Genomic DNA, 25,825 nt, shown 5'->3' on the forward strand with positions numbered 1-25,825 from the left:
GGACACAACCCCAGGAGCCTGGGATCATGACCCGAGCCCAAGGCAGATGCTTAACTGACTGAGCCACCCAGGTGTCTCTCCCCTGAGCAATTTAAATCATGTTTTCTATACACTTGGAAACCTGTAATCAAAAATTACAGTCTTGTCCACAAATTGGGTTTTTGTTGTTGTTGTTTTATCTATAAATTTGCAATTAATTGTATTCCTATAAACAGTGTCTTCTTTTATGATAAGCCCAGTTCATTAAAATTTATGTGTAAATAAGAAGTATTCTTGGTTTGGGGAAAGCAAGTATTTTTTGACCATTCCCATTTAGATGGTTAAAATATCTCATTCATCAAATGATGAATGAGTAGCTTATTTATGAGGAACTTGTGAAAATATTGCAAGTTGGCCCTTTGGTCTCTCTACAAATCCAAGCCAAAAAGAGACCCATATTAAGGAACTTACAGAAAGAGTGTTCATTCACATATCTTCACTAAATATACACATATATACGTACATAATAAAATGCAATATAAATAAGACAATTCTTACGAAGAAATATCTAAGACAAAGTATGGATTGGGAATAGAAAACAGAGAACCTTGGAACTGCTTGTGTCTTGCATAAAGGTCATTTCTCCCTAATTAAAACCAGAGTGTCAATGTTTCATTCCCAGTGTCAGAGAGCTATTGTCATTTATAACCATGCATTTTGTTTCACTCTGAACTTCATCTAAGACAAGTATGCCAGGGCCATGAGAAGCTGTTTACATGACATCAGACTATAAATCAAGACCACAAGCCTTGTGCTCAAAGAAGGAAGATATTTCACCTTTACAGTATTCACATATTGTTTCTTTCTCTCTCTCTCTTTGCCTTTGGTATTCAGAAAGTGGAATGCTGTTTCCTAAATAGACCCTTTGTACCTGTTTCTGGTGATTATTTGTAGTGAGTCTAGTTACTGATTTTACATGTTTTTAGCAACCCACTTTCAGTAGGTCTTTGTATTGCTAACCTCACTACCCATTGTTGGCAGCATTACTTAAACACGTTTTTTTTATTCATCCCACTTTCTCACTAGCTTTTCCTGTCCATCTTAATGTTTTCCAACTTGATGAATCTTCCACGTGTGTCAATTTTAACAATGAAATGGCTTGTTATTTTATTAGCAAAAAGAATTTATTTGGGAATAGCAAGGGAATTGCAATTCAGGACAAGTAAACTGGAATAACCACAGGCAAGTCCGAAGAGACAAAGGGAAGGTAAGCCTTTATTAGGTTTCAGGGGAGGTTTGTTTTGCACGAAAGTTCGTTGGAGGACACGCGTTTGAGGTTGTGGCGGTTTCTCACTGGCTGCAAGTTGTTGCTGGGGCATAAAGAGACCTTCCTTCTTGCTCGCTGTATAGGCCGCAACCAGTGGTATGCACGTGAGCCCTCCCCCTTTAGGGCTTCCCAACTCCATTTTCAATGAGATTTCCTTTACTACTTTTCACAGATGGAAAGTATGCTGGGAACTTTGAAAGAGAAAAACAAGTATGCAGTGTGTGTGATTACAGGGATATTTAACTTAGATGTGCTTCAAACAAAAGCACATTAGCCATATTAACAATTGCAAAGAGACCATTTAAAAAAGACATTAATAAGGCAAAAAGTTGGGAATATTTGATGGTAAGAATCCTGTTAATTTTTTTAGGTAGGATAACGGTATTATGCTTTGTTTTTGAAAAATAGTTCCTTATAATTTTAGAGGTACATGTAGAAGTAATTACAGATAAAATGATTATGTTTTCTGTGATTTGCTTCAAAATAATTCAGGAGAAGGGGCACCTGGCTGGCTCAGTCAGTGGAGCATGCAACTCTTGATCTTGGGGCCATGAGTTTGAGCCCCACATTGGGCATAGATATTACTTAAATAATATAGGAAAGGAGAAGTGGATAAACAAGTATAAACAAGATTGGGCATGAGTTGATAGTTATGAAAGTTCATTATACATGGAAGTTCATTATATTATCCTGGCTACCTTTTCATATGTTTGAAATTATCCATAACAAAAAGGTAAATGCATTTCTAAAAGGGTTAATAGGGGCACCTGGGTGGCTCAGTTGGTTAAATGTCCCACTCTTGATTTTGGCTCAGTTTGGGATCTCAGGGTTGTGGAATCAAGCCCCACATCAGGCTCCACACTCAGTGTGGAGTGTGCTTGGGGTTCTCTCTCTCCCTCTCCCTTTGCCCCTCCCCCTGCTCAAGCGAGGGCTCTCTCTCTCTCAAAATAAGTAAAAATAAAATCTTAAAAAAATAAATAAAAGGGTTAATAATCTCATACAAATAACCTTGTAATAACCTTTTACAGCTCATTAGGAAAAAGAGAAATATACCAAGTGAGCAAAAGATATGAACAGTGTGCAAAAGAAATACATAAATGGTAAATAAGCATATGAAGAAAACTTCAGTCTCAAAAACATGCAAATTAGGACAATGTGTGATATTGTGATTTATAGTGAGAAACATGTATTTGGTCTTCATCCACTCTTACTGGCTCGCAACTCCCCAAACCTTCGGAATTTCCTAAGGAAAAAGAGCAGTGGGAGTATCTTTTATTATAATATTTAGCCTTATGTAATCAGTTCCTGAAATAGCTCCACAGCCATAAAGGAGGAAGGAGTGTATTGTTATTCATAACAGGCCTGGTTCAACCACATCTAAATTTATGTTAATTAGATGAGTTTTGGAAAACTCCTAAGGATGGGGGCCAGTTCTCAGGGGAGCTAACCAGCACTGGAGGGTTGGAACTTTCAGTCCCATCCCTCACCCTACCTCCAGAAAGATGAGAGGGGCTGAGCTGGAGGTTAAATCAATTGCCAATAGCCAATGATTTAATCCATCATGCCTATGTAATGAGCCCTCCATAGAAACCCAATAGTATGGGGTTCAGGGATTTTCCAGAGTGCCGAACGTGTGGATGTGCTGGGAGCGTGGCATTGTCTGTGGAGGGACCTGGACTGCCATGTCCCTCCCCATGTATCTTATCTTCTCCTACACATCTTTTCCATCTGGCTGTTCCTGAATTGTATCCTTTTCTAATAAACTGGTAACCTAGTAACATAAACTGTTTTCCCAAGTTCTGTGAGCCACTCTACACATTAATAGAACCCAAGGAGGAAGTCTTGGGAAACTCCAGTTATAGCCAGTTGGTCAGGAGCACAGGAAACAACCTGGACTTGTAACTGGTATCTGAAGTGGGGACAGTCTTGTGGGACCAGGTAGCATCCAAATGGAGTTAATTTAATTTCTTGGTGGTGCTGGAAAACACATTTGGAAAGGAGATACTTTTTTTCACCTGTAGAATTGACAGAGAAAAAAGTTTAATGAGAACTACTATTGATGAGGATGAGGTAAAGCAAATAGTCCATTTACCACTCACTAGTGGGAGAGTAAATCCAGTAGGTACCTAGGGGATTCTTGGTTGTCATCTCTGTCTTCTCCAAAGGGGTGGGCATTATTTGCTATTCCCATTTTACATGAGAGCTAACTAAATACCAGAATTATCCAAGGTCACACAACTGAGGGCTTGTTTTTTTCCTTCTACTACTGGGAAAGAAGATTCTGTTGATGAAATATTTTGCAATATATATGATAATGAGTTCTCTAGAGTTATTTTCTGACCTAGGTGATCCCAGATGATTGAGAAATAGAGCAGACATAAGCCCAGCCCAAGACCGAGAGCAAAGCCCAGCTGATACCAGCCTGTGTCAGCCAAGCCCTAGTCTACCCACACACATGGCAGAGAGAAGTAAATGTAGTTCATTGTACACCAAGGAGGTTTTGCAGTTGTATGTTGCCAGCAGCCGCCTGAGGGCTCACCTCCTTTCCCTCCCCACTGCCCTTACACTGTAGTCCTCCTATTGTTGCTTCCTCCCTGAGTGCTTATAGCCATCAGTTCCTTCAACACTGGGATGCTAAGAAAGGTGGGCTATTCATTTCTCCATTTTCTTTACCTTGTTTCAAAGATTTGAGGAGGCTTATTAAAATTCTCCTAATGCAAAGTAAAGAAAAATAGAAGGGAGCTAGAAATAGGAAAATCTATTTAGATCCCCTAAATAGGTAAAGGGAACATAGTTCACTAATGATATTTATTTCACAGAAGCAGAACCAGTATTCTGATTTTTCAACATCCTAGAAACTGGGAAACATGAGATAGTTTTCCTATCTCATGCCTGCAAGGTGGCAACAAAGTTGGAGACTTGCCAGGTGGTCCAACTGGGATGTCAAAGGGTAACCAACTAATTGTTCACTTTTTTAAAAAGATTATTTATTTATTTATTTATTTATTTGACAAAGAGAGACACAGCGAGAGAGGGAACACAAGCAGGGGGAGTGGGAGAGGGAGAAGCAGCCCCCACCCCCGCCCCGCAGAGCAGGGAGCCGGATGCAGGACTCCATCCCAGGACCCTGGGACCGTGACCTGAGCTGAAGGCAGACGCTTAATGATTGAGCCACCCAGGCACCCCTCGTTCACTGTTTTTAACTGCTTGTTTTTCTCACCTGAGGCAGCAAACAAACTGGTTTGGGGCAGGTGAGACAATACAATGTGACTCTTTCCATTATCACGCCATTTCAGTTCTTGGTTCTATATAGGAAAAATTCATGAGTTATAACTGAAGAGGAAAACAGAACAAACAGACAAGCTATATAGTTTCTAAGTTGTGAGTGATTTTATTTTTCTACTGGAAGTTATTGCTCCCTGCCACTAATTTTTACCCTTTCCTTCAACAATAATAATCCATTCGTTCATTTAATGGGTGTGTATTGAGAGCCTACTGTTTCCCAGGGCTACGCTGGTGAATGAAACAAACAGACCTTTATGGAGTTAAAGTATGGTTGCTGTAGGATGAACTTTGGTGCTTTTGAAGACTATATAGGGCAGGCCCTTATGGCTTGAGTACAGGGAACAAGAGAGGAGGACTGGGGGCCAGATTCAGGTATGCTTCCTTGGGACTCACACATGCACGGTATTAGTTTTGTATTGTTGCTATTACAAATTACCACAAATTAGTGGCTTAAAGCAACACACACTTGTTATCTGACAGTTCTATAGGTTAGAATTACAAAATCGGACTCACTGGACTAAAGTTAAAGTGTTCCTTTCAGAGGTTCTCGGGAAGGGTTTGTCTCCTTGCTTCTTTTCAGCTTCTAGAGGCTGCCTTCAATCCTTGGCTCACGGACCCCTTCTTCCATCCTCTAGTGAGCATCACTGCATCTCTCTGATCATTCTTCCATAGTTGCATCTCCTTTTCTGACCAAATCTGGGGCAGGTTCTCCAATTTTAAGGACCCATGTGACATAGATTAGGCTCGCTTGGATAATCTTCCCATCTTGAGGTCCTTAACTTAGTCATATCATCACAATATATTGTTTGATAAGGTAACATTTGCCGGTTCTGGTGATTAGGATGTGTATCTCTTTAAGTGTGGTGAGGATTATTATTTTGCCTAACACACACTTACATATACAAAGGTAGTTATGTCATGAATATTAAAATTTATATAGAAATTTTTCTCAAAAATGGAAATAAATAAAATAAAGGAACATAAACAAAAAGACTGCACCCCAAAACAGAGGCATAATCATTTTTAGAAAAATTTTTTCATATATATATATTATTCATTAATGTCTCTGATGAAATATTGCCATTGATATTGAAGAAAAAAGAAAGAGAGGTACAGCTGCAGTAAACAACGTGAATAATTCTTGGAAACATGATGTTGAGTAAAAAAGGAAGTCCCAGAAGACTACCCAAGTATAGGTCTTAGGTTTATATGAGTTTCCTCAGGGCTACCATAACAGATTGATAAAAACTAGGCGGCTTTAAAGGACAAAAATTTATTCTCTCACAGTTTTGTTGTCTAGAAGTCCAAAATCAAGGTATGTGCAGGGCCCTCTGACAGCCCTAGGGAAGAATTCTTCCTTGCCTCTTCTAGTTTCTGGTGGGTGTTGGCAATCCTTAAATTTTTTGATTTGTGGTTGCACAACCACATTCTCCAGCTCCTGTAACCTTCTTTCCTCTGTCTCCCTGTGTGACTCCAAATCTCCCTTTATAAGGACACAGTCATTGAATTTAAGGCCCACCAGAGTCTAGTCTAACCTCGTCTTAATTTGATTACATCTCCAAAGACCCTATTTCCAAATAGAGCCACATTCATATGTTGGTGGGGGCCAGTTAGGATTCAACATATCTTTTGGGGGACACAATTCAACCCATACAATCAGGTTTCCCAGGAAACAGACTCTGAGATTGAGATTTGCTTGCAGGGGACTTATTTATGGAGTGCTCTAGGGAGCAGCGTCTGTAAGGGAGTGGGGGAAGTGGGATTAAGCTGAGGGAGTAGTTGAACTGTGATGCAGGAGTAACAGAAGCCTGGGCTGATCCCACAGGGAGCTCTGAACGTAGGATGGCCTCACAGATGTCCATAATTGAGATAAGTGGGCCAGGCATGTGTAGTCCTGCATTAACTAGGCATTGGATGCAGGCTACCTGTGGGGAGAGGGCAGAGCAACTCCCTTCGGCCAAGAACAGTTCCCATAGGGGGTCACAACTGGGAGCCCTCAGCAACTAGCACTCTCTGCAAATGAATGTCTTGGTCCTGGAGAGGATATCAGGGTTGCATACTCCAGCATCCACTATATTATGGTTTTCAATAGATCTCAAAAATAAGCAAAAGTGTACAATATATTACTATTTCATATAAATTTGTGATAAAGTATTTACATGCAAGTATATGTATATATACATATACATATATATACTTTAAATAATTATACCTAAAAGCAATAGAGTGATACAAAATATATAGGACTGTAGGGATAAGGTAGGTTCTTGGTTTTTTCATTCTTGAGTTGGGTGGTGGGTTTATAATTTTTTATTATATTATGATTTATAACTAGCTTATGTATTTCATGTAATCTTTTGTACGTATCAGATAAGAAATCTCTACACCCAACGTGGGACTCGAACTCATGACCCCAAGATCAAAAATTGCATGCTCTACTGAGCCAGCCAGGTGCCCCTGTATCAAACATATTTATAAATATAATAAAAATAAGAAAGAAAATGAGGCAAAAGTAATAGCAATTAAAGTAGCTAGAAATTTTAGGAAAAATATGAGTAAAGATAGCAAATCCTGAGTCCATTGCTAAAGTAGGCCTTAAGATGAAGACAAACTTCCCCTGAAATTCCCCAATGTTACTTACTTTAGTTTGCTTGTATTAACCATCCTAAAATTTTATTTTTGGCTGGAAGTATGATGCTGACAAAAATATATTATTTTCTTTCCCTTTCACCTACTGTTAAATTGATTTGTTCACCATGGTACTAATTTTTTTTTAAGTGAAAGAGTATTTTGGGTAAGGTTGATGGAATGATTAATCTGTTGGTGCAATAAAAAAAATCTGGTTCATGCACAGTATTGATATGTCAAGTTTTCACCATGGTAATTTTAAGTATTCATTTATTATTTAAATAATCTCTATACCCAATGTGGGGATAAAACTCACAACCTGAAGATCAAGAGTCTCATGCTTGGGGTGCCTGGGTGGCTCAGTTGTGAAGCGTCTGCCTTCCGCTCCGGTCGTGATCTCAGGGTCCTGGGATTGAATTCCCTCATCAGGCTCTCTGCTTAGCCTGCTTCTCCCTTTCCCACTCCCCCTGCTCGTGTTCCCCCTCTCTTGCTGTCTCTCTCTCTCTCTGTCAAATAAATAAATAAAATCTTTAAAAAAAAAAGAGTCTCATGGTCTTCCGACTGAGCAGACCAGCCACTACTCACCGTGGTATTTTTAATGGTGTATTGAATGGAGAAAGAGGGTTGCTGGATTATGTTTGTATGATCACAGTTTTTACTTTAAAAAAAGTGTATGTATGTTGTCTATATCGTATAGCTTTATATTTACATAGAAAAAGAAACGGAAGAAGGCACTCCAAATTACCAGCTGTCATTTGTGGGGATAAGAAATGGGGTGGGACACTTTTTCATTTTATATACCTCTGTGATCTTTTGAAACTAAAAAATAAAATATTAAAACATGTTTTTTGATCACTTGTTTTAAAACGACTGGTTTTAGTTTTCTTAGGCAAGAGTCCATCTTCAAGAGTTTGTTTTCATGTTAGAAAAGGGCAGTGCTACTGAGATCTTTGAATGGGATAATGTATGTGAGGTCAACTTTTAACATGCTAATGCAATAACAAAGCATAGTAAATGTTAATGTGCATGTCTTTTGGTAATATTGTTTATGAAAGAAATTAAATGGTAATATTGTTTGTTAAAGAAATATTAATTTTTTGGAAACCTTCTGATTTCTTGGGTTTTTTTTTTGAAAATTTTATTTATTTATTTTTGGGAGAGAGAGAGAAAGAGAAAGAGCACACATGAGCCAGGGGGTAGGGTGGTGCAAGGGCAGAGGGAGAAGCAGACTCCCTGATGTGGGACTCGATCTCAGGTCCTGGAATCATGACCTGAGCTGAAGGCAGACACTTAACTGAACTGAGCCACCCAGGCACTCATGGAAACCTGACTTCTAATGCCAAAAATTTCAGTTTCTTTTAAACCTGTTTGTTAATCGTGGCTCTTTTTTTTTTTTTTTAATTCCAGGACTGAACACCTTCTCAACTGAACTTAAAGGAGAGATAAGTACAATGTTTTGAGCTATGTTTAAATGAAGATGAGCTAGAAGAAGACAGAACTGTTAAAAATACGTAAGTTTTATTATGTAGCCAAATGAAGGATTCGGCTCTCTTTTAACGGTATTCTTAAAAATTCCTAGCTTCTAGGAAATTCCCTAGTTATGGAATTTTCTTTCATTATATTGAACTACTCCTGATTTCATCATGAAAATCTGATCTGAAACTCAATTTATGGAAATATTGAAAATGAATTTGAAATTAAATGAGACCATCTGTATACTAATATGATGCAATATTGTTGATTCACATTTTTCCATATTAAAGACTGTTCTGAACTCTAAATCTTTTAAATAAATGAGACCGAAATTTAATGTGGTTGTGTCTGAGTATGCTACTTGTATAACAACCAGCTATTTCCAGGGACTCTTCACCTCTCTGTTAATCATTTCTTATGTTGCCTTTCTGAGCTAGTTATTGAGACATGATTTCATAACCACACCTTTTTAGCTGAAATCCCAGTTCTGCCACTTACTCTCTATATGTCCATAGGAAAGTTACTTAGATATTTTAGGCCTCATTTTTCTCACAGGACACTTAATGCCTTTCTGCCAATCACTGCTAAATGCTTATATAGTATTGTCTGATTTTACTGTTGTGAAATTTGAATGCTTAGTAGCTAAATCCATACACAATCATAGAGCTAATAAGAGGTAGGGTTGGGATATGGTTCCAGATTTACCTGACACCAAAGCCCAAAGTTTTATAGTATTGCTTCCTCTTTGGAGAGTTATTAATGGTTTCATATGTTTGGTTAGGATGTCTGCCAATCCCTGGGAACCCTGGTCTGTATGTTAAATTTTAGCACAGAATACTGCTGAATAGGAGTAGACCATCATTGTAGGTTCCTGTATGCATTAGAAGGTTTAAAAAAAATTTTTTTTAGTTTAGAAAGATTTTGTTTATTTTTTGAGAGAGCTCAAATTGGGGGAGGAGCATGGAGAGGGGGAGAGGAAGAAAGGGCGCAATCCCAGGACCCTGAGATTATGACCCGAGCTGAAGTCAGACACTCAACCAACGAGCCACCCAGGTGCCCCTGCATTAGAGTTTTTAAGTGGTTCATAAAATTTCTCCATAGACAAAGGATTGCTGTTCAGTTCCAAAAGTATATAGCCCTCTGGACCTCAAAGGGCTTTCTCTGGCACAGACACTTCACCCTGTGATGCTACTGTCTTTTTCTTTTAGTAAATATATGTGTGCATTCTTTTAAAAAAATTATTTATTTATTTATTTGACAGAGAAAGACACAGTGAGAGAGGGAACACAAGCAGGGGGAGTGGGAGAGGGAGAAGCAGGCTTCCTGCGGAGCAGGGAACCCGATGCGGGGTTCGATCCCAGGACCTCGGGATCATGACCTGAGCCGAAGGCAGATGCTTAACGACTGAGCCACCCAGGCGCCCCATATGTGTGCATTCTTAATAAAGATTATTCTTATTAATTGCAAGGGCACTGCTCAGACCTGATAGAAAAAAATGGGTACCAAAATGAGGTGGTTTCAATCAACATTCCTTGAGCAAAGGTACCATACTCAATATAAATTCTAAGAACAGTAGAAAGTCCATTTCAATGGTGCCTGTCACTATTCATTAAAAAAATCCAAAATCAACAGTTATTTTTTGTTGCCTGTTTATTTTTATGTCAGATGCTATGGTAGGTGCTAGAGGCATGTTTATGTGGTGTGTGTGTGTGTGTGTGTGTGTGTGTGCGTTCTTCAAAATCACAACAAAACCCTCAGTGGGTATTTGTTGCTCTCTCCTTTCCTCTACCCCGTCCTACTCTGCCCGATTAATTTCTACTTAGCCTTAGATCCCAACTCAAATGTCACTTCCTTAGAAAGGCTTTTCAGGGCAGTCCCCTCTTCCCATCTAAATTAGGTCCTCCCTTTATCTTCTTTTCTTAACCCCTATTCTTTTCTTCTTTGTACTCATTACAATTTTTATCATATAACTAGTTGGATGTGCTTAATGTCTGCCTCTCTAGCTAGACTATTTTCATTTATTCACCATTCATTCATTCAACGGGTATTTACTGCATACCTACTAAGTGTCAGTTATTCTTAGGTGCACATCCTGGGTGAAGATACAAGAAAGTGTCACTGTCCTCATGAACGTACATTCTATTGGGAAGATGGACAAAAACCAAATAATCAAACAGTTTGAAGGCATTAAGGGTTATAAGGAAAGTAAATTAGGGTAAAAAGATAAGTAGTGACAGGGCAAAGGAGAAGAGGTGATTTGGTCTATTTATGTAGGTCCATCAGAGAAAACCACTCTAAGTGGGAGAATGTGTACACAGAAGCCCAAAGAATATAAAGGAGTGAGACTTGGGAGACAGAGGGTAAGAGGTTCTGGAAAAGGAACAGGAAATAGAACTGTTGTGAGATTGGAATGAACTTGACATTTTGGGAACTGCAAGACATGTGGCTGGAATCAAGTGAGCACAGGAGTTGTTGATGCTGCTGGAGAGGTCAGGGAAGATAAACTAGTCTTGGAGGATTTTGTTCTTAATCTGATTTCTAAAGTCCTTGAAGGGATTTGAACAGAAGAAATGATACCTAATTTACTTGAAAAAAACCACAAACAAACAACAACAACCACTCAAGTTGCTTCATGGAGAACAAACCTCAAGACAGTTTCTGGGAGATCAGTGAGGAGGCTATTGCCATATTCCAGGTAAGAAATCCTTGTGATTTGGATTAGGTTGGTAGTAGCAGAAGTGGGGAGAAGTGGTCAGTCAAGATATATTTTGGAGGTAGTGTGAACAAGACTTGCTGAAGAACTGAATGTGGGAATGTAATGGAAAGAAAAAAATCAAGGCTGACCCCTAGTTTTAAACCTTAGAAAGCTGATAAATAGTGATACTTTTAACAGATTGGAAGCAGAGAAGTGTGTGTGTGTGTGTGTGTGTGTGTGTGTGTGTGTGTGTTTGAGGGGGTAGAGTCTGTTTTGAACATGTTTCCCTTGAGATGTTTATTTTACATCTTAATGGAGATGTTGAGTAGTCAGGTAGAGATTATGTATTTATGCACACCTCTGAGCAGAAGTTCAGCCTGGCCAGAGATATTTGGAATTCATCAACTTACAGTTGATATTTAAAACCAAGGGACTGGATAAAATCATGTAGTGAGACTGTAGAGAAGTAAAGAGAGCAGAGGTCTGAGCCCAAGGGCACTGGATCATATAGAGGCCAGCATTAGGAGGGGCCATCCATCGAAGGATGGGAAGGAGCATCTGGGAAGGAGCAGCTGGTAAGGAAAACAGAGGCCACTCATCATTGAATGGTAGAACAGGATGAGGACTGAGAATTGACTATTTGCTCATTATTGTATATCCAGTACTTACCTAGCTTAGTTTCTGGTACAGCAATATTTGTTGAATGAATGAATCTTCACTTCCATTTATTTGTCAGATGTTTATTGAGTATCTCAGGGTTCCAGGAACTGTTCTAGGTCCTATGGATTCACAGCATAGTGTTCCCAATAATCATAAGTTCTACTGGGGGCCATAGACATACATACAAATGCAACACAAATGCATATTATTAGTTTATTTTTTTAAGTTTTTATTTTTTAAAATAAAAAATAAAATAATTAAAATAAAATAATAAAATAATAAAATAAAAATATTAGAAATATTTTTAAAAATAAAAATTATTTATTTTATTTTTTAAAGATTTATTTATTAGAGAGAGAGAGAGCGCGCGCGAGCGTGCGCATGCACCAGCAGGGGGAGGGGCAGAGGGAGAGAGAGAATCCTTAAAGAGCCTCCCTGCTCAGCGCCCAGTCTGACGCAGGGCTCATCCCTCCACCCGAGATCACAACCTAAGCCGAAATTAAGAGTCCCCCTGAGCCATCCAGGTGCCCCTAAGATTTTATTTGTAAGTAATCTCTACATCCAACGTGGGGCTCAAATTTACAACCCTCAAGAGTCGCCCACTCTATTGACTGAGCCAGCAGGCACCCTTGTATATGCATTTGGGGCTACACTGCATGTGAAGACTTTGGCTAGAGGGAGATGTTGAGACAAAAAAGTGGTGGGATTTCATTGAACTGGACAGGCAACCTCAGCCAAGGGTATCAAATTCAATGAAAACAAAATGTGCCTGCTCAACTCACATGGCTGCATTCTGCTAGACAGTTGACAGTTTATAAAGAATAGTATCAGCCTTAGGGTTATACTTAATTATTCTGAGAAGAGGGTGGAAAAAGAGTGGGGGGTTGGGCAGGGAGAGATAAGGTTCTGAAACTAAATATTATAAAATTATTACGTTAGCTTCAAGATATGTTGAACTGTTGATCCTTACAATTATTACCCTTAAATTCCTGCCTTTTAAAAAAGTCTCGTCTTGAATCGGCAGTCCCTACTGGCTAAGAAAAATTTTAGGTGTTTTATATAAACCAGATCCATGCCAGAAAAGGAAACAAAAACTCTTGATGGATGAGAGAGTAAGTGTGAAGCACTCTATTGCATTACACAATCTCCCATGCTTACCTTGTGGAACTTTGTGGAGGTAGTTTTCTTATCTCTACTAGGACCACAACTTTTGCGTCCCCTCGCACCCCACCTACCCCCACAGAAAACGTAAATTTAAAAAAAGGGAGTAAAACAAAAATCTCTATTGTCCTTTAAGGTCCTAGGTTAAACATGGAGTCCCTTCCCCAAACTACTTATTCATCAAGCTGTGTTCCTCTATGTTCCTCTATTTCTCATTCATCTTACAGCTCTTATGCCACTGTGTATTACAGTTATTTGAGTCCATGAAGTTATTTGCCTTGAACGCCAAGACCTTGGGAGCATTGTTGTTTAATGCTCAGGGCGAGAGGGAGTATTTAGAAGGTCCACAGTAAGTGCATGTAACTGGAGGGAAGATGTTCCGTGAGGGAGACATAGAAATGGGAGATGCAAGCCTTTATTCGGAAAAGTTTATGGGAACAATGACAGAATATTTAACAGTGATACAGAAGTATTTAATACAGAGGGGAAAATAAAACCAAGACTCCACGCCCACTTTTTACTACCATCTTCCCATTCACTAGTGGCTTCTCAGACCCCATTCCCTCCTAGATCCCGAGCTCAAACGCAGCTGGGTCTCCCTGGCCAATCGGAGCGCAGTCTCCCGCTGTCGTGAGGACCACTGCAGCCAACGAGAGACCTGGGCGATTTGGTGGGGTGAGACCTGCCGCCCTCTGGCGGAATCCTGGGGGCGTGGTGACGCGTTGGGCGGGGCTGAAGTGTGATTGGCAAGGAACCGGCTCGGAACAGAAACAGGGCCCAGTGCGCGCGTGAGGGGACATGGGAGGGGTAGCGAAACTGGAATCAGCCAGTGGCTGACGCACTACGCACAGCGGGAACGCTAGATCACCAATGGCGGCACGGATATGGCGCCGCGGGCGGGGTTTAGGCCGAAAGAGGCGCCGGGGCAGCGCCTGTTAGTGTCGTCCTCACCGTCACGGCGGGCGCCTCTTCCTGGATTCATTCATTCGTTTTTGCATTCACGAAGGTAGTAAGGCCTAGTTGAAAGCCATGGAGAGCGCTTTTCCTGCCGCCGGCTTCTTGTACTGGGTAGGCGCAGGCACCGTGGCCTACGTGGCCCTGCGCATCTCGTACTTGCTCTTCACGGCCCTTCGGGTCTGGGGTTTGAGTCACGAGGCCGGGGTCGGACCCAGGCTCGGAGAATGGGCAGGTGAGTGCAATCCAGCGCCGCCGGCCCCCTCGCTCTTGGGGCGGCTCGCGGGGCTCCAGGCCGGGGTCTGGCCGGTGCTGACCACGTCCGGGCCCAGCGCCTGGCCTTCCCCTCTTCAGGTCCCTTCTGCCTCCTGAGGCCCCTGCGTCCCTCGTACCCGCCCGGCCCCTTATACGGCTGCTGGCTTGTCTGGACTTGTAGAGTTCTTAAACAGTAAATACGTTGTCGGCCCAACTCAGCGAATCTGAAGTGCCACTTGGTGCACTTGGTGGGTGCTGGAGCAATCTGGCCTGAACTCCCAGGGACTTGTGTCCTTTAAGCCATTCCGGGTTCATGGCCGGGAGTCCGTCACCTTGCTGCCTCCTCAGTCACACTCTGCGCACCGAGGTTCGCCCCTTGTTCAGTGTTTTTAAAATAAAGTTTTTCGTTTGATTGGAATAGGGGTCCCCTGCTAAGGGTGAAAGGCATTCTGTTGACTTTTTTGGGGGTGAAGATGGACGAAGAGGACATAGAATTACAGAAGTCTTTCTGCTTTTTGGAAACTTGCCTCTCTCCAATTACTTGGATTCGGCCTAGTTCATGTAATTTACAAGGTTTTTGTTTTGTTTTTAATTTCTCCTTAAACTTTTCTGGAGGCCTGATGTGTAACATTACTGCCTCTGCAAAACGGTATCTCTCCGTGTAGAAATCAGAAATACTTTGGCAGAAGGACACTTACAGGAAAGTGTTCCCCCAAAGAGTAAGCTAAACATACGGATCTTGTTCCATTCAGTTGGAGGATTTTAAAAGTAGAAGAGAAAGGTCAGATTGCAGAAGTTGGGAAAATTACCTGCAGGGAAGTTTTGCCCTGGCTTTTCTTTCTTTTTTGTTGCTTTTCTGTATTTTTCCTTTCTTTGGGCTTTTTTTCTTTTTAAATCAAGTGGTGTGCTGTGGTCGTTCTCTGTGATTATTTATTCTGCTATTTCATTATTGAATATACACTTCACCAAGCATTTGATTGAATTTTGGGATGGTTAGGGGTTGCTTTCAGACTAGGCTCCACTAAGGTACACAAATAATGGAACTCCATGTTCTTCACTTTATTCATTCAAAACATTTAAATAACTTAGTAGGAAAAACCTTTTTGGGACAGCAATGTAAAGAGAACACATCTCAAGTAGGAATGGATATGTAAGAGCTCTGTCCATGATGTGAAGCAGCTTGTTCACATTATAATACTCATTTTTAAAAAATCACTTAGTGGTTTCTGATATTCCTTGAAAAACAAGTGAAGTGCTCAACTAGATTGTAATAAAGTTTATGATTTCACAATTGACTTGCCCAACTTCTTGTTTGTCACATTTGGAAAACTAGCTTGTCAACTTTGGAGATAGTTACACAAGATTCCAGTGCATTAGGAAATCACATATCAAGATGAAGTTTTGTAAGCAAAGAGTCATGTTAATAACTTTTTTTAAACGATCTAAAGTAGACCGTAGTGTAATAACTCAGATGGTCCAAATCATCATTGAAAAGATTTGTCCCAGAGGAAGGATACTTGCTAAATTGAAGGAAGTGTTTAAAAGATTTAGAAATGAATTTTGAACCAGAACACTGGGATGTAACAGAGGATCATAGTATCATAAGGTGACACTGTGATTGTTAAGTTCAGTCTACCCTGGGTTGTTAGAAAAATCTCTTTTTTAAGTACTTGAGCAGAAGAAATGATCAAGTTGTTATTTGTAACATTACATATATGTGGTGGCCTGGATCTTAAAATATTTTCTTTACCTCTCCAAATTCAGGGAATCTTTGAAAAACAAAATTAAGAGTACTTCATCTTAAACAGGTTCTTTGTATCATTTGGAGGGATGAACTGAAATAATTTGACAAACAAAGCAGCAGAGGTGACACTTGAATAATTAGAGTTAAATGTGATTCAAATTAGGTAGATAATTTTTTCAGTCGAGGTTAGGATTATTAGAATTAATTTTTGTGTCTAAATAGCACTAATAAGTTTTCTCCCCTATAAAATTGGTATCTTCATCCTGTGCAGCCTTCTTTGAATAAATGGTGGTAGCAGGCAGTTTTAGGGAGACATTTTCTACTTTCTAGTACTAACATATAACATCTTCCTCTCCATAACAATTAAATACTTTATGATATATTAATGTGCATTGAGTTGATAATGTATTTTTATTCTTGTTATTCTTAAGTGTCTTCATGTGAGTATGTTTAATTTCTCCTCAGATTTTAGAATCTGAAGGAGCAGGAGTGTGGGTCCCCATTTTTTTTTTTTTTTTTTGTCTTTTCCCACAGTAACTGGTGTATTGATCAGATTTAAGTGCTTCTAAACTTAAAAACAAAAGCTTGGAAAAATAAATAAGTCATGGGGATGTAATGTACAGCATGGCAACTATAGTTAATAATACTTGACTGAAAATTTGAAAGTTGCCGGGAGATTAAATCTTAAAAGTTCTGGAGCACTTGAGTGGCTCAGTCAGTTAAGTGTCTGCCTTCAGCTGGGGCCCTGGGATCGAGCCCCGCATCGAGCTCTCTGCTCAGCGGAGAGCCTGCTTCTCCCTCTGCCTGCCACTTTGCCTATCTGTGCTCTCTATCTCTCTGTCAAATAAATAAATAAAATCTTTAAAAAAAAAAAAAAGTTCTCATCACAAGAGGTTTCTGGCTGGCTCAGTCGATGGAGCATGTGACCCTTGATCTTGAGGTCATGAGTTCAAGCCCCACTTTGGGCAGGAAAAAATTCACAAGAAAAAAATTCTGTAAATATGTATGGTGATGGATGTTACCTAGACTTACTGTGGTGATCATTTCACGATATATACAACTATCAAATCGTGGGGCGCCTGGGTGGCTCAGTCGGTTGGGCGGCTGCCTTCAGCTCAGGTCATGATCCCAGGGTCCTGGGATCGAACCCCACATGGGGCTCCCTGCTCGGCAGGAAGCCTGCTTCTCCCTCTCCCACTCCTCCTGCTTGTGTTCCCTCTCTTGCTGTGTCTCTCTCTGTCAAATAAATAAAATCTTAAAAAAAAAAAAATATCAAATCGTTTACGTTGTACACCTGAAACTAGTATAATGCTGTATGTCATTATATCTCAACAACAACAAAAAAACAAACAAAACCCCAAAAGCTTGTAAAAACATGAAAACAGGTCTGCTTTGCAATCAGTAAAAATATTTCAGACCACATATTCTTTAATCTAGTTAGGGTTTTAAGACCATGCATTACTTGGCCCATACCCTAGTTTATCTCTTTCCTGTAATCGAGAGTTAAGTCATCTCTTTTCCCTAGTTCTCTCCAGTACCATTGCCACTCAAGTGAGTTACGCTGATTTCACCAGGTCCCTAGTAGATGGGTTTTGCCAATTTTGCCTGTCATTGTTACGGGATACTTCCCGTATTTCTTAGAAGAACAAAGAGCTCCTGTGGAACTGGAGCTTTAGTTCCTTGAAGGTCGCTGTAGCGAGTAATCAGAAGAAGATTGCTAACAAAAGTGGTCAGTTTGTACTAAATAAAGGAGAGAACAGTCATTACTGTGGAGAAATAAAGAATGTAATCTGTAGGCTTTGGTTTGAGCATAGATAAAGTTTGCATTTATTTTAGCAATTTTCATCATTGCAATTCATCTAAAATGATTGATATTGAAATAACGTGGAGGTGAGAGATGGAAAGGCAAGGTAAGTATACTTCTAAAGCCAAGATATTTTATAACTTTAAACCCAAGACAGCACTCTGAGCTCTTATTTTTAGTTTTTAATAGGATATTGCTCCAGGCAGCAAAGAATAAAGGATCCACTAAGCAGTTAGATTTAAAAAATAGCTTTATTGAGATATAATTTCTATACCATACAATTTACCCATTTTAAAGTGTACAGTTCAAGGGGTGCCTGGGTGACTCAGGTGTTTAAGTGTCTTCCTTCGGCTCAGGTCCTGATCTCCAGGTCCTCCTAGCTCAGCGGTGGGGTTGCTTCTCCCTCTCCCAATCCCTCTTCCCCTGCTGTGCTATCTTTGTCTCTGTTTCTCCTTCTCAAACGAATAAGTAAAATCTTTAAAAAAAAATTAAAGTGTACAGTTCAAGATTTTTATTATAGTTACAGGGTTGTGCAACCATTATAATCTAATTTTGGAACATTTTCATCTTCCTTAAACCCTGTACCCATTAGCTGTCACTCCCCAACCCCCACCCCCTCAAGTCCTAGTCAACCACTAATCTACTTTCGGTCTCTCTCTGTACATTTATATGTGTGCCTATTCTGGATATTTCCTATAAATGGTATCCTACAATGTGAAGTATTTTGTGACTGGCTTTCATTTAGCACGTTTCCAAGGTTCCCCACATTGTAGCTTGTTTCAGTGCTTCCTTTCTTTTTATCGCTGAATAACACTCCATTCTGTGGAGTGAGTTTAGATTTTGCAAAGGGTCTTTACCTCTGCATTTTGCTGTCTGCACATCTATATTAGCAGATCCCTGAGATTTTGTAGCTTTGGATCCTGATGAAACTCATTTGGCCCTGTGGTATTCCAAGCTTTTTCTAATTCAGTTGACAATGAAGACTTAGAAAGGTCATGGGGTGGTGGGCTTCTTTTGTAGAAAAGCCATTCATCAAGCTGGCTTTGCTTAGCCAAGCTTCAAGAATCAAAGGATTCTCAAAATCGGGTGTGGTGCATAATTTCTGTTTTTACTTTGGATAACTACACAGGATTGGTCTAGTTACCTCCAGTGGCTAAGGGCTGCTTGAGTAACCAGGGCCCACTGGCAGTAGGTCCCTTTCTTTAACTGGGCTTTGAAGGTATCACACGATTTGAGGAATTATGTATGAAATGCCAAGTCATATTAATAACTGCCATTTATTGAATGCTTGAAGTATTCCAGGCATTTGCCATAGATTATCTTTGATCAGTCTTTGAGCTCTGCCCTATTATCCCCAGTGTATAGAGAAAGAAACGGAGGCTTAGGTAAATGACTTCCTTTGTCTTTGGTTTCATAGCTAGTGAGTTGGCAGAAGCCAAGTTGTCCATTCTACAATATGCATGTGCTTATGCGTTGGTGATTGGTTTATAGACTGCATGGGTACTTGGGGTTGGATTCCTTTATATCTTAGGAACATACTGCTTTATTTTATTTTTTATTTTTTAAGCTTTTATTTTTTAATTTTTAAATTATTTTTTAAAGATTTTATTTACTGGAGAGAGAGAGCGTGGGAGAGAGAGAGAGAGAGCACGACCCAGGGGAGGGGCAGAGGGAGAGGGAGAAGCAGGCTCCCCGCCGAGCAGGGAGCCCTACCAGGCCCATCCCAGGACCCTGAGATCATGACCTGAGCCAAGTTAGGTGTTTAAGCTTTTATTTTTCCGTAATCTCTACGCCCCAACGTGGAGCTTGAACTCACGACCCTGAGATCAAGAGTCATATGCTCTAACAAACAAGCCAGCCAGGTGCCCTGGAACATACTGCTTTTTAATCAAAGGCACACTTTCAAATGTGTACATGCTTGGTGTTTCTGGAAGCATTGTGGACTAGGTAGCACATGTTAGAATCAAGTAGCTCAGGATTGGTCTGAGAGAGCTGCCCTGGGGGAGCAATGAGTGAAGGGAAGGGAAGAGAAGGTGTTAGGCTCCTGAGGCTGGAAATTGGAGGGCTCTCACGAAAACAGGGCCTGAGTGACTAGAGCCGGGAAGGGATGGGTGGGAGGTAAAATGAGAGTGGAAGGGGGGGAGAAGGAGCCAGGGAGCAGGGCTATTTAAACTATTCCAGGAACAGGGAAAACAACTGAAGGGATTTTAAGCAGAAGGATGATATTGTTGAGTTGTAACTCTAAAGAGAATTCCTTGTTTCTCTGACCTTCCCAACATTGTTGCATTGCCACAGAGACGGACCAGTGCAAGTTATTCAGGTAATCTCAGTCAAAATTGCCTTAAAAAAACCCAAAGATCCCCAAATGCAAATTCATACTTTATAGAGTATGGGAGGGTACTTTTGTGCCGTTCCTGGTTATCATCTTTCAGAGACCATTTCTCCCTGGGGGAAAATCTAAAAACTGTGGTGTGGGAAGTTCTGCTCTTAACCAGGGACTGGGTGATAGGGTTTGTTGCATGAACCCTGAAACTGGGTTACTGCTTTCTTGAGGTCAGTCCATAAAACCGTGGTGTGGTAGTTGAGAAGCCTGCCACAAATCCCGTATCAGAGGGAACACTTTGTTTTATTTTCTCACTTTGTCTAGTGAAACAAGGGGTTTACCCCATCTCTGGCTGTTGCAGGGAGACTAACCAGTTTCCGCAAAGTTATCTTTAGCACCATTAAGTGAAGTTATTTTCTATTTAAATGATGAAGCCAGTGGGGGAAGGGAAGAAAGGCTAGCAAACTTAAGATTTAGAACAATTACTGCCTCTCAAGAGTATTACACTGGTTAACAATAGTGATAATGGCTTTGGCTTTGGCTTTGGGGTAGGAGCTGCAAGGGTGAGCTTTGCTAGTGGCTAAAATGTTTGACGTTGGGCAAAGATAGTTAACCTCTGAGAATAACTTTCTTCATCTATCAGATGGGACTTATGCTTTTCAGGAGTATTATGACAACAAAATGAGATGTAAATGAGGCTCTAGTATAGTCCTTTGTGTGTTTTATGGATACTAAGTAAATATTTAAGGACATTTTTTATTTGTATATATTACTCTTATTTGATGAAGAGGAATTGTTGAAACCAAGAATAATATAGTTCACTCAGCTGATAAACTATTAGAAATTTGAAGTTATGAACAGATCACTTAATTAGTGATTACTTGAGGAAGATTTCTTGCTTTTGTGAAAAGATTGACCAAGTGCTTCCCTGAAGTATGGTTCCCCTTAGTGGACCTAAGATATGAAGTTTTAGGAAAATTTGGTTCTGTGCAACTTTTCAATTGAATTTGTAAAAATCTTAGAATTATCTCTGACTCTTCTCTCACCCCATATACAGTCTATTAGGAAATCCCATTGTCTCTAACTTCAGAATATTCAGAATCCAGTTCCTTCTACACTCTAGTGTAAGCCACTGAAATCTCTTGCCTTGATAGAATGGCAGCCTCCTGTCTCTCTGCTTCCATTGCTGCCCCTCCACCCCCCACCACTCCCCACCGCCCCAGCTGATTCTTAAACAACAGCCAGAGTGATCCTTGAAAAGCTCAAGTTGGATCATGTGATCCTCTGCCCAGATCCTTCCAGTGGCTTCTCATCCTGTTCGTATTAAAAACCAGAATTCTTTCTGTGGTTGACAAGGCTTTTCAGCCACCTGCCTCCTGCCTTCTTTTACCTCTGACCTCATCTCTGCCCAGTTTTCCTCTCTCTCTCCCTCCCTCCCAGTCATTTTCACTTCTTGCTTGAACATGCTTCCTTGAACTCACTTCCTTGGACTTGCTTCACACTGCTGCCTTGGAGCCTTTGGTTATTTCCCCTTCCTGGAATGCGCCAGGGGTGGGGTGTTTGCTTTGGTTTTGCATTTTTTTCTTTTGTTTTGCAAAATGTGTACACCTTGTTTCTTTTTTGTTTTAAAATTTCAAATGACAGCACACCTAAAAAACGAGATTGAAATTAAACTAAGGCTGGTTAGGGGCACCTGGGTGACTCAGCTGGTTAAGCATCTGCCTTTGGCTGAGGTCATAGTCTCAGGGTCCTGGGATTGAGCCCCATGTTGGGTCCTCTGCTCAGTGGGGAGTCCGCTTCTCCCTCTCACTCTCCCCCGTGCGTGTGCACTCTCTCTCTCTCAAATGAATAAATAAAATCTTTAAAAAAAAAAAAGAAACTTAAAAAAATAAAAAAAAATAGACCAAGGCTGGTTAGATAAAGACTGGTTACAGAATTAGTATATTATAGCAGGGTCAGGATAACAGTTTGAAAGTGTGAAATGTAGTGAGATCAAAAAGATGTCCTTCAGTAGCACTGGTAATAAGATACCCTTTCTTATCTGCGGTTTTAGGAAATTGTTACAGGAAACCAACCACTCTGCCACATTTAATAAACATTTAAATATTAATAGAATTTTGGTAATATATAGATTATTTATCTCCAAATCCTTACAAAATTCTTGGAAATAGATTTTCTTTTATTAAGAATGACTTTTCCAATTAAAATTTCAGCAAAATCTTGCTAACTGGTAAGGTTGAGTGAATTAGTGAAAAAATAAATAAATTCTAGGATCTGTTGACCAAAATATAGTTTGGTTATTTTGTTTTGTTTTGTTTTAAAGATTTTATTTATTTATTTGACAGAGATCGCGAGAGCTGGAACACAACAGGGGGAGTGGGAGAGGGAGAGGGAGAAACAGACCTCCCACCTAGCAGGGAGCCCGATGCGGGGCTCGAATTCAGGACCCTGGGATCATGACCTGAGCCGAAGGCGGTTGTTTAACGACTGAGCCACCCAGGCGCCCCTAGTTTGGTTATTTTGAAGGCCTGATAAAACATGCCCATGCCTTCTAAACCTTTAGACTTTTTGAATTGTTGGAGACACTGAACCAAATTCCCTGGAAAATCTCTTGGGTGAGAAAGCCATTGACTGGTAAATATATATAGCCAATAACTTCTAGAAAGTTAACCACAGAGTGCTAGATATAGTTTATTTGCCTCATGGAAAGAAATGCATACAACGGTTGGTTGATAATTTTTACAAAACTTTAGTCAGTCATTTTGTAGAAACTTCAGAAAATTGAAATGTCATTAGGAAGCAGAAGAGAATATGATAAGAGTAATGAAACCACAAGGGCTGTTGGTGACCTCCTCCAGTCAGACTATTAGGGAAATATGCTGCAAGATCATGCATCCAGTTAGAGAATGGACAGGCAAGCCTGGTCAGTGGCAAAGGGCAGAAAATGGTGGATGCCTCTGGGGTAGACTGAGTAAAAGCAGTGGTGGGAGTGATGAGCAGTAGGCTCTGACATAGAGGAGAAGAGATTCGTCAGGGTGATCAGTGGTAACAATGAGGATGCCACCAGAACTAGACTTCAGTATGTATTTCTGCAACTGGTATGGGGCAAAAACAGCCCTCCCTGTACAAGAGCCTGACCTCTAGAAGAAATGACATGCACCTCTAGTCATCAAGGGTACCATTATGCCGTGCTTTCAGTACACCCCTTCATAGACGTTAAGACTGGGGGAACTTTTTCATTGTATACAGTGGTATAAGTTAAGTGAGTTGATCCAACATCTCTTACCTACTGTCTCAGCTGTGCTTATCCGCCAACTACAGATTATGTTGATGACACTGAATTGCCAAGGAAATATTGTATTGTTTTAGTATGTGTTCCTCAAGGTGGCCAGGAAAGGCTACAATACCTTTTAGAAGTTTAAATGCCAGTTTTAGTGCTCCCTTAACATTCCTAGTATGTAGAAAACTCATTCTCCAGATTGGTTTTACTGTAATGACTGGCATTAACTGCTCACGACCAAGCTAACTCCGGTAGAAATATTGCCAAGCTTGCTTTAATGATAGCTGAACCTCCAGACTTGTCACATAAACAGAGCTGATACAGTAAACAGGTTTTCCTAATCTTGCACATTCAGTCTAATAAATTTGCTAGGGAACAGGGAGCTGCTGCTTATCTGTGTTTTCCAATACCTCTCTCTCATTGCCTGTCATGTGAAAGGAGGTGATGATCTTTTTATAGATAATGTGAAGGAAAAAAACAAAAACAAAAACACAGTGGGTTAGACAATGGTGTTCACACACTCTGAATTAGAGGAGGCTGAATTAATGAAATTTTCCTGTAATGACATCTTAATTTGCAAAGTGATTTTGCAAGCATTCTCAAATGATTTCCACAGCAACCTGTAAAGCAAGTTAGGGTTGGTTTTTTTATTTCTACATAATACGCCAGGATCAGAGGGAGATGCGGTGACTTGTGGAAGGGTTGCAGCCAGTGGCAGAAGAAATTGAATGTAGGTTTTCAGATTCCAGGCTCCATATTCTTTCCACTTTCCTGCCAAAGTTCCTGATAACGACGATTTTTAAGGCAGTTTGGAATACCCGTATAAGAGCTAGTTGGAGGAAGTTGGAAACTTCCTCAAATGTTGCCTGAAAGTGAAAGGTCTGTTTATGCCATGGCAATATCCAAATGCACATGGATCATAAAAATAACTGCATGTGCTTGTTAAAAATATAGAGTCTAGGGCTTCACCATAGACCTACTAAATCAAAATCTCTAAGAAAAGGACATGGGCAAATGTATTTTTAACAAATTAGATGATTCTTAAGATCACGCTTTTCGGTTAATACCGGACTATGGTCAAGCTAGCCCTAGAAGAAGACAGTGGACTTAACGTGTGCAGACTTTTTAGCTGGATGTCTATTCTTGGTACTAGGGCTTGAATTATAATAGTGTTAAAACTCCCAGTGATTTCTGTACTAAATATTTACTTATAATTTTGACAGTGAAATAGAGATTCTATTTTAGGCTAGTTCTGTGTTTCTGTATTTGAAATAGATTAGGGGGGAAAAAACCCCCAACCACTTGGAACTTAAGTATGTTGCTATACAATGAGAACCACAAGCAGCACATCCAGTATTTCCCAGTCTTTACTAATTGGAGATTTGGGGTGAGAGTAGGGTCTCAATAAGAGTGATTTTTTTTTGGTAGATGCAAATAGTAGAAGCTTTAATTTAAGTAGGACCATAGAAGGATAGCTGAAGACTTTGGAAGCTTAACTAGAAAGAATTGAATATTTTCTTATTTTCTGTTTGTGATACTCTTTTTTTGGTGGCCTCATTTTTTTTTTTTTTAGTTTATTACATTTAGAGGAAAGAAAGCGTTAAGTCTGTCTCTTTATAGGTGGATTTAAAAAAGATTATATTGTGAAATTAATGTGATACATACTGATGATTTTTTTTTTAAAGATTTTATTTATTTATTTGAGAGAAAGAGAGTGAGCGAGCGAGCACAAGCAGGGGAGGGGCAGAAGGAGAGGGAGAAGCAGACTCCCCACCAATCAGGAAGCCCAGTGCGGCCCCCATACCGATCCCAGGAGTCTGGGATTAGGAGCCAAAGGCAGATGCTTAATGGACTGAGCCACCCAGGCGCCCCCATACTGATGATTCTTAAAGGGCCAAGAAACTAGAGAAAATGTTCTAATTATTTTTTTTCTTTTTAAAAAATGTTAAGTCCTCCAAATGATGAAGAAAGAAAACGGTCCTAGGTTTAATCAGAAGAATTTTCCCTTTTAGATGGCTATGTGCCATACTCAGTACCGAGTATGGGAATATAGTGGTAAGCAAGAAAGCCGTAGTTTCTGCCTTCATTGGTCTAGCAGAGGACACAGATCATTATATAAGCAGATCCAGAAAGTGTATTGGGGGCACTAATCTAGTTCAGGGGCTTAAAGAAGGTTTTCTAGAAGAAATAACGTTTAATCCAAAGTATGGAAGAAAAAGAGTAGAGGGAAGAAGATGATGATGTTAATAATGGTAAT

The 25,825-nt window shown here is 40.1% G+C and overlaps 1 protein-coding gene across 1 annotated transcript in view; it reads left to right on the forward strand.

The window, feature by feature from the left end:
* The first annotated feature begins 14,030 nt into the window (after positions 1–14,030).
* Positions 14,031–25,825, forward strand: part of HSD17B12 (hydroxysteroid 17-beta dehydrogenase 12) — a 167,575-nt gene continuing 155,780 nt past the window's right edge. Inside the window, exon 1 of the mRNA XM_027577727.2 lies at positions 14,031–14,397. Coding sequence (XP_027433528.1) covers positions 14,238–14,397 — 160 coding nt within the window. The 5' untranslated portion in view covers positions 14,031–14,237. The remainder of the gene's footprint in view (positions 14,398–25,825) is intronic.

Source organism: Zalophus californianus, chromosome 11 (genome assembly GCF_009762305.2).
Source record: "Zalophus californianus isolate mZalCal1 chromosome 11, mZalCal1.pri.v2, whole genome shotgun sequence".
Classification (NCBI taxonomy): domain Eukaryota; kingdom Metazoa; phylum Chordata; class Mammalia; order Carnivora; family Otariidae; genus Zalophus; species Zalophus californianus.